This window comes from Plectropomus leopardus, chromosome 19, assembly GCF_026936395.1.
Source record: "Plectropomus leopardus strain MGB_pleo_1.0 chromosome 19, ASM2693639v1, whole genome shotgun sequence".
NCBI lineage: Eukaryota > Metazoa > Chordata > Actinopteri > Perciformes > Serranidae > Plectropomus > Plectropomus leopardus.
In genome coordinates, this window is record NC_142194.1 from 6247194 (window position 1) to 6260915 (window position 13722).

Below are 13722 nucleotides of genomic sequence, written 5' to 3' on the forward strand. Positions count from 1 at the left end.
TTTTTTTCTCCCACTCTTGCAGCAATTATCGCAGTAATATGAGTATATCTAAAATCTATTGTCTCTCTCTGGTGCTTACAGTAATAGAGTGATATGTGAGTAAGTGGTACTACAGTGAGCTAACTTCTAAATGGTCACGTGACTCAGGCTTGAAAATGTTCGACAGTGATGTGGATGATCAGGACTAACGAGACACAGTGTGCAGAACTGCTTAGTCAGGTTTTACAGCTCATCGTGTGGGTGGTCCTAAAGGATCCACATTAAAACAGTTGAGCTCTGTTAAATTAGCCTCTGAATGCTGCATTCTGGGCCTGTGTCATTGTTTGGCGGTGTTAAATGGAGATGACAGGATCAATCATTGGCACATTTCTCGCCCGGATACAAAAGACAGTAATAAGATTTTCCTCTGTCTTCAAGCGAAACTCGTGTTCAGACACGTTATTTTGGGGATTTTAAAAAGAGGCTTCTGGAAAATGTAGGATAGCAATACGGGGGATGAGGCAAGCTGTGGAAAAGGCGTTCAAGTTAAGCACAAAATACTTGAGGAGTTATATTCACGGTCACAGTGTGACTCCATAATATGAGAGTTACTGCAAGAAAAGTTTCAGTTTTACTTTAACCAGTTGAAAGCTGAGCAAATTGGTTTGATTTCTTTCAAAACACTGGAAGAAGGCAATGAGCAACTGAACAAGACATTGCCCAAAAAATAGCAAATAAATAGTCACAAAGTTACAAGAATAATGACCTGAACATGTGCAAAACAAGAAAATTTCCTAATAACGTTTTTACAGTTAGAAATATATTTTTTTCTCTAATAACCCCCCTTTTTTTAAAACTATTTTTGACATAATTTTCTTGTCTCAACTCATTCCATGCAATTTGTGACCCAGAGCCTCCAAAACTGACGCTATAGGGGGACCAAGAGCACCAAACTGTGAAGCATAGGGCCACTTGAGTTGGCAGTAAGAACATGTTGCACATGATCTTAATCTGATTTTCATAGATATTGTCATTTTTTTTCAAAGCCCTTTAGACATGTCATCCATTGTTGATTATTAGTATGTAGTAGTAATAATGCAGTGTAAAAATACTCTAGTACGGTAAAAGTCCTGTGTTCAAAAATGTACTTGTTAAAAGCACAGAAGTGTTGTCAGCAAAAATATATCAAAAGAAAAAGTATTAATTATAAAGAATCACACCTTTAAGAGGTTGTTTTATTATTTATCTATTATGTTACTGGAATATTGTGTTTTAATGCATCAGTATGTGGGCAGCATTTTAATGTCACAGTTGGTCCAGGTGCAACTAGTTCTAACTGCTTGCTAAGTGCAACATGGTAGTTTGATTCATAATGTGGAGTCACGTGTTTGTAAAATCTGCTCGGTAACCACATGTGAAAGCTTTGTCTTATCAGTTGGGCTGAAAAGATTAAAAATCAACACAAATACCCAAAACTCTCTACATGATGTAAAGAAAATAGTTTAAAATGCAAAAATGTCCCTGCACTGTTTTTCGGAGTAAGACTTCCTGATGTTTGGACACCGTAATGTGAGTAAGTTATCTGCCACAAACCTGCAGTGCAGCAGTCCTCGAGCTTTTTACGATATCTTGTCCTCTCTGTGTGTTTTTGAGTGGAAGGCTGGCATTTGGGACATCTCAATCTCCCTCTCTCCACGCCTCCTTAGCCAGCCTCGCGTTTTATATGGCATCTGGTTCCCTCTGAGAATTTTTGAAATGAACACTGACATTTGGGGACATCTCAATCTCCACGCCTCCTTACACCGGCATTGCACCTCAAGAAAATCGTTCCTCAATTATTGTCATTATTTCTTGCCTCAACCGTGCGGGCCACCGCGGACCCTCCGAATAATTTGTTCCGCTGAAAGGAAATGTGACATTTTCAGCTCCACTGTCACAGGTGAAAAATAAAGAGTGAAGGTTAAGTGTAGAAAGGAGTAATTGAAACGGAAGTATGATGCCCTCAGGAGGAGCACTAAAGAAGCAGCTGGATTAAATGCTGTGACAAAATTTCTCGTTAGATTTGAGTCATCAGCCAAATAGTCTGTGGATGTTTTAGTGGGGAAATTTCATCACATATCTAACTCTTCTTCATTAAGTGCAAACGTCCACCTGATTTAGGTGTTCTCAGCCCATGAAATGGCCATTTGCCTGTGTTTTTTAGCCTCATTCATATGAAAAAAGGTGGGCCTGCCACACCTACTATTAGGTCCAAAGACAGTTACCGTCCCATTAAATGCCTATTTACATAACCTGCTTTATGAAATGGTCACAGTTTTATTCGGTTTCACTTTCACTTTTATGTGCATAAACTCCATGGTTCGGTTTAGGAAAACATGATCATGGTTCATCAGTTAAAGCAACTGTCTGGTTAAAGCTAAAGTTGAATTTTGGTTTCATGAAGGACACATACCCACCTCTCCTCGCTGAAAGTCCTGTGTTCGTTTGACCTGTCCTTCACCCTGTCACTCTTATGGTATTGTAGTTATTGTCATTGTAGTTTGAAATTGTTGCTTGTGTTAGTTGCTGTAGCAATATGGCACGTTGCCAGGAGTGGCATGGCTAATTTTGCATGTTGCATTTTTCTTTTTATTCATTTATATTTTTCTTTTTATTTCATTTTCGGAGGCAGTTGTATGAAAACATTTTAGCATTTTAGTATTGTGATATTGCCTGGATTGCATCCCTATTGTTGGATGTTGGACTGTACTCGCCTTGTCTCGTTGTTGTATGATGACCATGGTGGCAAATGAGTTTCCCCTTTGGGGATTAATAAAATTGATCCTATCCCATCCTATCCTATCCTATCCAATCCTATCCTATGGCTGTCGACATCTTTGATTTTTTTAGGCCAGAAATGACCATGTGTGCTATCAGAATGCTATCAGCAGACAGTCAGTCACTAAAGTGGCCTGGCAACTTTGGACTCTAAAAATATTAACGGAAGACAAATAAGAAAATTCACCCCCTGTACAGCTGTCACGAAAATTAGCTAAATAAACCAAAAGCATTTTTGTACCACATTGTAAACATGTTTATTTCTGCTCTAAAGGGAATTGACTTGCTTTAGGAGCCAACCTCAAGTGGCCATTTAAAGAACTGCTTTGTTATTCAGCCTCCGACATTGCAGCTTGACTTCCTTGCTTTGTATACTACATCACCCGACTTCCTCCTGTGCTCCCACCATGATTATTACAGCCACGACAAGTCATCACCTAACATTAAATGACCATTTCATCGCCTGATAGTGGGTGTGGCTTATAACCACTGATAACTGCCATTGAATTGACTGATAACAGCCTAACAGGCTGAAACATCAGTTCTTTTACAGCGTGTCACTGTTAAGTTACTAGTTAATAGATACTGTATCTGTCATATGTTGCAGTTTATCAAGTTGACATTATTGGTTGTTCCTCACTGAAGCTGGGATCCCAGCATAGTTTAGCATAAAGACTGGAAACAAGAGAGTCCGATGCTGCAAAAAATCCCTCCACATGCACCTCTTAAGCACACTAATAAACACATAACAGAGTTAGCAAATGATAATGAGCTGATTGTTCGTGAGCTTTAAAGGTGAGATGGACTTTGTTAGCATTGGGCCGAGCCGGGCTATCTGTGTCGGTCTCAAAAATGTTACTGAATACTGAATAACAACACACAGGGTTAACCTTGGACTTTTATTTAATGATTAATGCCTAACTAGAGGAATACAAGAATTCAATGAGGGACTTTGTTATCTCTCTAACATACAGATTATGCTGCAGCTTAGAAAGAAGACAAACCTCACTCCTCTTTGTCAGATTTTAACACCACTCTTTATTTATACAGGGTATGCTGTAATTACTGTAAATACCTCAGTTCACACATGATAAACAATTTTAAAACGAGCTGCAGAAGACATCTTAAAAGGAATTTATTGATTAAAATAATAAAGGAAGACATAATGTGTGATTTAAAATAAAATAAAGTTAGTTAGACATTAGGACAAAAAACTTGAAGAAATCAATGCTCATGAAATTAAAGCAAAGTAGCAAAAATTGATTTGGGGAGTTGTACAGCTCAGCGGCGGCGCTTTTGAACATGCAGGGGAAATATTTGCAGTAAATTATACAGAAAGAGGAAAAAGTTCTCAAAATTGTTTTAAATAGTTCCAGAAAGTACTTTTAATGTTGTAGTTGGCATTACATTACAGTACATCTAATAGACAAAATAAATAACTATTGATTTGGGTTGTTGATTAAAAAAGGCACAAGTTAAGGTGGTAAAAAAAGAAAGCATCTCACAGGTAAAAGCACAAAGAAGACATGGTGAAGACACATATTAAGAGTGACAAAACAGCTGATAATATTAACAGCTCTTTGTTTTGTGGCGGTGTGAATAAATCTGACACATTTGCACAAGATTTATGTAGTTTTTTTTTCGTTTACAAAAGACACAAGTTAGCACCAAAGTCTATATTTTATGTTCCCTGATATTTCTGTTTCTCTCACACTTATGCAACCTCCTCGAGCCGTGTATCTGTGCTCATTTTAATCATAACCAGGCATGTGATCAACCACCCCCACTTGTCATCTCACTGGAATATGTTGCATCATGTTGACAATATGCCGACAATTGACATCATTTGTAAGTTAATTTTATACCGACAAAACTAAAACTAAAAATGGCCAAACATAAATGCACATAAGCAGTGTTTGACTGCTGGGATTCTTAGATAAGAGACCAAAGTACTGGTGGTGTGCGTAAAAACTTGTGACCTGTTTTTGTAGCACATCTGTAATGCTTGTTGGCAACACGCTGCAAAAGCTGGTTGGAGACGTCACTCTGGGGAAATAAGTGTGACTGGAGGAGATTAATAACAAACACTTTGAAAGCAGCGGGCTACAGATATGAACCCATGACAAAAGCAAAGGTGGCAGAGGAAATTGTCTTTTAATTTTTTGTCCCCATGCTTTTTTATTTTTAGCTTTGTTAATACCAGCATTTACTTTTACTTTCAATACTCAAGTACACTGAATTTGAAGAAATTATTTTTGATAGACAAAACGTAAGGCACAAAATAGCAGTGGATTTACAGGCACAGCCATGGTATGAACATACAAAGAAAAACAAGATGACATACTCTTCCAGTTAACATGATTTATATGTTTTGACCATAAACAAAAACAACCCAAAAAAGGAAAAGGGTAAAATAATTGTCCAGTAATTCTAAAAATAGAATTTTGCACAAGCAGTTTACTTTGTAAATATTTGAAAATACGGCACATATGTTTTTGTGAGTAATTACTTTTGTGTGCGAGGGAAATCCAATGAAAAAAAATACTTATAATCATGGAAATAGCAATAATAAAAAATAACAATACCAATAATAGTGCATTTAGTATTAATGCAGTACTAGTGGTACATATTTTGAATAAAATAGAATAAAATAAAACAGCTCGTTGGTAACAGTATGGAGGGAGTGAAAAAAATGAAGATGAAATAATAGTCCAATAATTCTACTGATCAGGTCTTGCAAAATAAGTAAAATTTAGGAAAATGTGTCAAATATTTGTGTGCAAAATTAAAAAACCATTTTAAAAAAACAATATTAAAAATCATGATAATAATAATACAAATTTCAAAAACTACAGTAAAATGAAAAATAACAACATCATCAGTAATAATAGTAGTAATAATAATCATAAAAATAGTAATAATAGTGATAATAATGTTTATGTTATAATACAATAATTTTAATAAAAATTTGGGGGAAAAAGACAAGACAGCAGTACTAAGAATAATTATAGTAACAATAATAATGACAATATCAATAAAATTACAATAGTATATGGTAATTATATGACAATAGTAATTTACATTTTGAAAAAAATCTAATAAAATAAAATAGCGGTAATAGTATGGAGGGAGTTAAAAGAATGACCTAACTCAGTAGTTTGATGTTTAGACGTATCAGCTTCTGTGCACAACAAACTCTCAGCCCCCGCGGGTTTGAACCCCTAAATAGCCGTTAAACATGGCTGCAGCTGTACAAATACACTTTCAAGGGTAAAACAAGGACACACGGGGACGCCTGAGCCCGAGAGGAAAAACGGAGTATCGATCCTCTTGTTTCCTATCAAATGACACCTCTCCTCTCTTTCTCCTACTTGTGATCTGTCCCCAAAGCTCGAAAAACTGTGTTCCTTTAATAATACCCTCCCTCTCTCCCTCCTTTTTGTTTTTTATGCCATTTTCCTTCCTCCCTCAATACCCACCCTTCTCCTCCCCCTCCTTTTTCGCTCCGCGGTTGCCATGACAACAGCAGCACTGCACCATTCATCTGTTGTAGACCTGGGCTCCTGTTCCTATAGTGAGAGTGCGCCTCTCACATCTATACATAACACGCTAATGCAGTCACGGAGGCGAATGAGGAGCTGTCTGTGCTCCGCTCTGCTGGGCTCCTCACAGGAAAAAAAAAACATCTCTTTTTCTTTTTTCATCGTTTTGTAGTGCAAAGGTTTCAGTCACCTGTCAGCCCTCGGCACTACTGCCATCATAGAGGTGTCACCTCTGTGTCCCCCAGTGACACAGTGACTGCTGCGTTCTTCCTCCTTCCCATTTCCTCCCTCCCCTTCCTCTCTCCTCCTCCTCTCGCTCCTCCCGTCACTGCCATATCTCGCCTGGCTCTGTATCACTTACTGCGACTGTGAGAGCGGGCAGCATCAGCTCTGAAACCTGTGGAGATTTCCTCAGCAAGGAGACAAGAGGAGGAGAGCTTCTGCCCTTCCGCACTTTTCCTCCTGCAGGTTCTTTTTTTGCCCCGTTTTATTTTTTGCTTATTTTTGATGAACTGGTCGTCGCTCAGGGAGGAAGGACTGCTCGTGTCGCTGGAGGGGGAAGGAGGGGAGCTGGTGCCGTACTCCAGCCTTCAGGAATGCGAGATCTGGTTTGAGAATGGTGAGCCCTTGCCACACCCTCTCTCTGCTTGTTTCATTGCTCCATCTGTGACTGCAAAACCCTCCCCACCCCTCTTTCACCTGCCGCTCCACCTTCCCAGCGTCTGATCTGGCAGCTAGAGCCGGCCGCTGGTTCGAATGACGTTTGTGTGGCTAATGGGAGGAGCGCAGGGGGAAAAGTAATTTCTCTCCGTGAAATGATGCATCTGTCAAAGGGCTAATGACGATGTAGGCTCGAGGACCTGTGAATCAACCAGAGTGCGCTAAGTGTTTTTTTCGAGCTGCTCTGTTTCATGCGTCAGCGTGGGTGAGCATTCAATTGTCTTTGATTGTGTGCGTGCGTATGTCTGTTGGACTGAAGCTGTGGGCGGCTAATGGTCCTTGTTCTTGTTGTGTGTCTCACTTTTCCTTCCCGAGCACAGCGTCATGTGTAGCATATGGTTGCGTAAACGGGTTAAAGTTGGTGGGGAATAGTTTCCCCCACCCCACACCGCGCAGCAGCAGCTTGTTGTTGTGTACCAGAGTCACCTCGTCATGTGCTAGGATGTGGTTCTTCCTTCCAGTTCCAGTGCTGCAGGCTGCCTCTGCTTGATCCCAGGGGACTGCTCGAGCTGGTGTGTGAACAGAACAAAATGTCTCAATAACAATGTCTGCCAGCAAAACACAAGCACCTCATCAGCAGCTGCTATTGCCGGTCTCAGGTGAATGGTTTTTGATGAGGCGCCCACAGCCAGTTTTCACACCACTTAGTATCACCACCTGGAGAGTGCTTTGATGAGCTCACTTTGTCAGCTGTCATTCAGGATGCGTCGAGCAATGACAGTAAGAACTTCAATTTCAGGTTGGATAAGCAACCTCGCTGATTGGGTCCAAGTTGGGAGAACGTTTTGTGTGTTTCAAGGATCCCTCATGGGGTTATTTGGATGTGATGGAGCAGAATGAACGAGGAGATATGCAGCAGTGATACTCAACATACAGCCCATGAGCCAAATCTGCCCCCCTGATAGAGTGCTGGCTGGCTCCCCACCCACTTTTTAATCAACAATAAAAATCAAGTGGGAATGGTTTTTATATTTTTAGTATATATAAAGTACCAGAGTGCATAAAACAGCATCAAAATAGAATTTAGCCCCTAATGTCCTGAAATCCTAGAAACATTTATGGGGCTGCTGCGACTGGCCCCTGGCCGTCTGTCATTTTCCTAAAGAGGCTTCCGAGCAAAGCAAGTTGAGAATCCCTGAGATACAGCATTTCCGCACTACATGGATTTTTGTATTATTTGTATAATTTCAATTCCCAACCCCCGGCGGCAAGTTCATCACTTTCTTTTAGCTTTTCAGATTAATAAATACACAATAGAAAACTATTTTTTTTTTTTTTAAGTAATGTTCTGAAGTGTACACCTTTTGAATTCAACTTTCTCTCAGTCATGGAAGACTGACGAGGCTTAATAGCCGTGTTGACTCATCATAAAACACACCTCTTTCAAACTCAACAGAAACAAAATAAAACTCACCCAAACCATCTTGGTTACTCTTTGATAATCTAGTCTGTTAGTCCAATGTTCCAACAATCACCCGCACCGGTTTGGTCAAAGTAAAACCCTAATTCCCCGAGTTAAATGTAAAAAAAAAATGCTGTTATTCCCCACATTGCCGGCTGTTTACAGACCTGTAACTTCTTCCTCCACCACTAGGTGTTGCTGTGTCTTTCAGCTCAGCTGCCTGTTCCACCAGTAGAGACAGAGACAGAGCTCTGGTGGTGTGTGCTGTGCACTAAATACATTGAGTGTCATAGAAAGAGGAGCGCCTGTATTTTTGACAATACTGGAAAACATACCTTCAGGAAATACCCTGGTATAACCATAGTACTGAGATGCCGCCCTAGCCCAAGTGTTTAAGACTGACAAGAATTTGGTACTCAAAGAAACTGTAAAGAGAGCAAGCGGCACAGAAAAATATAGGTACTTCAAGTTTGAGACAGTTGTACTAGACAATATGTCACTGTCTGAGAACACTGGGTGAAAATGTGTGATGCAGTATATCTGTTGAAGTGGCTGCTATAGTGTGTTTCCCAAGGTTATTCTCATCTCCGCTTCCTCCCGAGTTCTTCAAGCGTCTTGTAGGTGTGTGTCAGTGCCTGTGATCTCATAGACAAGTCAGTTAAACCCTGGCTCTTTGAGTCTCTGGCTTCTCGGCTGATGTGCCCCACTTACCTGAAAATCAGCCAAATTAAAGCTCATATAGCCTCTGCAGTGGATCAGAGTGATATTGATTTATATAATTGCTCAATTTCCCTCCCTTGGAACCCCTTGAGCGTGTGTCAGACAAATGGCTTGTAAGCCGGGGATAAGTTATGAAATAAATATGACAGATCGTCAGATCTCCAACCTACTTTGGTCAGTTTTTAGGCTTCATTTGAAGGTCCAGTGTGTAGGATTTAGGGAGATATATTGGCAGACATAGATCATAATATAATAAGTATATGTTTTTGTGAAAAATCAAGCAAAAATAAGAATCATTGAGGGTTTTTTTTTTTTTACCCTAGAGTGAGTTGTTTATGTCTACATAGGGAGTGGGTTCTTATCCACGTTGTCTGCCATGTTGTACTAGCATGTTTCTACAGTGGCCCAGAACAGACAAACCAAATACTGGCTCTCCAAAACAAATAGGCTCAGTGATTTACAATAGTTAAAAACACTGAGTAAAGCCGTTTAGTGTTAAAAATTAGCCACCATGGTCAGCAGTCCTCCTATGATGAGCTTAACAGCATTGGAAAAACATGGATTTTTATCCTTTAACTGCTTCATTTGGTGTTTCTTTTTGGCTTAAATCACCAATCAGTTTGTTTTGGAGATTAGGAGACCTCTGTAGATAATACGGCTCCTGATTAAAACCCCCTGAACGTCTGGATCTTAAATTATCAGAGAAAAGAAGGGAGCACATATGGGTTGGTGCTAAGCTAGCAGCCCATCTGTAACACCATTGGAAAAACACACATTTTTAACATGAAACTGCTTTATTCAGTGTTTGTACCAATTTTAATCACCCAGTTCATTTTGTGTGGAGAGGAGAACTCTGTGGATAATTCGGCTCCTGGTTAAAAAAAACCTAAACCCAACCCAAAGTGAGAGTTCATGCTTGGCACATTAGAGAAATTTCAGCTGGTTGCAGTCAGGAAACCTCACTGCTAGATGCCACTAAATCCTGCTCACTGCTCCTCAAACCTGACACACATTGTAAAAAACTTTTGCTTAAATGCCTCTAAAGATTAACATGCTTGCTAACCAGTGTATTATAGGCTACAATTACCATTTAGTGACAGTATGGCGCCTGGTTTCCTAATGCAGCTGCAGGCCTGTTTCACCACTCAATCTTGATTACAAAAGCAGCCTGCTGAGTGACTCTATTGGCGGGTGGGCACAGTCTGTACCGTGTGTGACACCCCCGCTATAAATCAACCATTGGCGACACCACTGTCCTTTAAAATCCCCCACTTCTCTGTCAGTGAAAAAGGTTAGAAGAAGAATCAAATCATGCAGTTGTAGAAAACTAGTTGGAGGGTGTCATCTTCCTCCCCATTGTCTCCGGTCAAGGTGACCCAGCAACTCTCGCCCTCAGCTTTTAACAAATATCTTCCAAGTCCATTTCCTTCGCAGTAAAACAGAACTTCTCAAATATGCAGACGTATAATTAGTCATCAAGAGAGCCAGTATTGCAAACTCTGTAACAACTCCCTGAGATCTGCAAGTACAATCTTTTATTATGATGAGAGAAGGCACAGTTAGTACCGCCATTAGCAGGATGAAGTCATTCTCTTGTGTTCTTGATCTCCCTCCAACCATGCTCCTTAAAGTCAGCTTCCAGTATTTATACCAACCTGCAATTAGAAGTGTTCCCCAAAGCTTTCAAAACAGCTCACATATACCCTCTGCCACCGAAATACAAGCCAGACAGTGCTGACCTCAGCAATTACAGGCCCATCTGTAATCTCCCTTTCTTTGGTAAACTTTCAAAAAAAGTTTTTAGTCATGTATTTAAAGGGAAACATTGCAGATTTTCAACCAGCTTTGCATCATAACAGTGTGGGCAGTATGTGTAAATGACATGTGGTGAACTTCCTTTCATCTTACCAACACTTAGATCGCCCTCTCCCGAACTACAGGTAGTTCTTTCACATTTTTGTATGCCAGCCACCACAGACACAAAAGCCTCATTCCCACTGCACAAAAAACCCCGAACATCCGCTTAAAATAATGGTACAATACCGTGAATCTGCGATATTTCATGACACAGTTATCGTACCGTGAAATATTTAATGCTAGTTTCAATCGATATTTAGCTGCCTTGCCAAACAGATTCAAATGTATACAGACTTTAGGACAATTTTAGACCCTTGGTTGTAATTTTATATCTTAAATCTAAAAATCATCTCAGGAGCGAAGCTTAAGACCTGTGAGTACGAGTACAATTTCAACAAATGCAGAAAGAAGAGATACCATTACCCTGCTGCTTATGGCACTGATTTTTAAAGGTCTTTTTGTGTTTTGTTAAACTTTAAATGACCTATCACTCTCCTTTATACCAAAGATTACCAGACTACTCAAGTCCTTCACTATCTTCTGTCTTAGAAATTCCTGTTTTTCCACACAAACTGGCTTGGTTGCCTTTGTGGAATATCCTGCAACTTGATTTTAGAATAGAAAACTTGCTCTGTATTTGTTTTATTTTTTGATTTTGTAAATACTAAGACCCACCTTTTTTTTCATCTTGGTTTTAGTCCTTTTGTCTGAATTCTCCGTAGCTTTCATGTTTTTCCTCCTTTGGTTTTAATCTTTAATTCACAGCTTTTTAATGGATTTCAATTAACCTGTTTAGCTTTTTTATTGACACGTTTTAACTGTCTGACTTGTTATTCTCACGCAAAGAGAGAAGCCTACGCCTTTGCATGAGAGCTGCTGTACAAAAAAGTTACTATTACTATCTTGCTACCCCTAAGTGTGCTTATATTTGGTTTTATCTGGATATTTAGCTGTACCTTCTGGAGAAAAAAAGCTGTGGAGTGGCAAAGAGAAACCCGCAGTGTGCTATTAATAGCGATAATAATGATTTGCTTACAAAACAGAGCAGTGGGTTACATATACCACCTCAGTGCTTTCTGCAAACGCCGGTGCTGGAGCGCTGAGCAAACATTTCTCCGTGAGAATACACACAGAGGCCTAAAGAAGTGTGTTATTGTGTATATGTGTGTGTGTTCATGCGTGTCCAAACCCTTACAGACTGCTGCACAGGACTGCACAATGACACCAGCCTCAGTATTAACATTCATCACTTGTCTGCGTGCCGTTAACTTATTTGCTCAGTGATTTCAGGCCGCTGAAGCGCTATGAGGCATTTGTCTGGATAACAGCTCCGACAATCAGTCTGCTAACTATGTCTGCAGGATTACATAAGAGCAACAATTGATTACAGCTCGACATGAAAGAATTTGATGTTCATTTTATGTGGTGCTAAAGATAGCGTCCCGATTATCAAAAATATCTTAATCAGAAGCTTGGAGATCAGTCATGTAATGCCTCTCCTTCTTTACTGTTTTCTTTGAGTGTTTAATTTAATTCTGTAATAGAATAACAGAAGAGAAACATGCAGCTCGTCCTGATTTTCTCAATGACGAGGGTGTGGTCCTGAAAGTGAGTGTAGCCGGGAGGTTATAAATATCCCCACAAGGGGCTGAACTCCAGCTGGGACAGGTCAAGGCAGTCTTGCTATTATTAGACCACTGTATCAAGTGGTGTCCTTGGCAATTATGCTACTCCGGTTTTCTTAAAGTGCTATCATATTTAACCCTGAAACACCTGGATCAAGATCAGTTTTCTTTTGCTGCATTCAGATGCCTTTTACGAGCATTTGAACCTCTGAAAACTGAGAAAATTGGTTTGATTTCTTTCAAAAACAGGGAAAAATCAAAATGAAATCCCCTGCAAATCTCCCACCCCATATGACTGAATGATGGCCTGCATGATCCCCCAATTTTCACCACGCTAGTGTTTTAATAGACCATGTTATTATGGTTAATGCTATCCTAGCTCCCAAATCATTTTATTCTTTTTATTCTTATTTTCTTTTATTCTTCACATTTTTATGTGAATTGTTTCATACTGATTTATTTTATTGCCTGTTCATGTATGTTTTAGTTATTTGTAATTGGTGACTGTGTCATGACTATATATTTTGAAAAAAAGTAAAAGAAATATCTTGCAATCTGCAAAAAATAAAATTTAAAATAATAAAAATAAAAAAAATAAATTAGTAAAGGGTGACAATGAAATGACCAGAAAATTAGCTGAGGGGGCTGATTTGATATTATCAAAAAATTGGGGAAAATGTCAAGAAAACTGTATAAATAGAAATAATCTCTTAATAATTAAAAAAGAGAAAAAGAAACAATGTATTTTTTAGCACTTTCTTCAGTTCATTTTTTTTGTCATTTTTTACTACTTTCTTTTTTCATAATTATAATATTTATTTATTTTACATATTTAAATTTATATATATATATATATATATATATATATATATATATATATATATATATGTTTTTTTTACTCTCCTGTTTGTTTTTGTTTGGTTGGTTATATTTATTTATTTTTTTAAATTATTTTAAGATAATTTCCTCGTACTTTTGACTAATTTCTTGATCATTTTGGGGTCATTTCTTGTTAAGTTGCTCACCACCCTCTTCCCATGGTGCTCAGGTTTCAAAGAGC

At 39.0% G+C, this 13722-nt stretch overlaps 1 protein-coding gene across 9 annotated transcripts in view; it reads left to right on the forward strand.

The window, feature by feature from the left end:
* tanc2b (tetratricopeptide repeat, ankyrin repeat and coiled-coil containing 2b) overlaps window positions 1–13722 on the forward strand; it is a 195687-nt gene that overhangs the window by 97595 nt on the left and 84370 nt on the right. For 2 of the 9 annotated variants that reach the window (XM_088069813.1, XM_088069814.1), the window contains exon 1: window positions 6407–6957. The exons of the other annotated variants lie outside the window; for them this stretch is intronic. In XM_088069813.1, the coding sequence (XP_087925939.1) occupies window positions 6846–6957 (112 nt within the window). In that variant the 5' untranslated portion in view covers window positions 6407–6845. Of the gene's footprint in view, window positions 1–6406; window positions 6958–13722 lie in introns of those variants that run through there. 9 annotated transcript variants of the gene reach the window in all.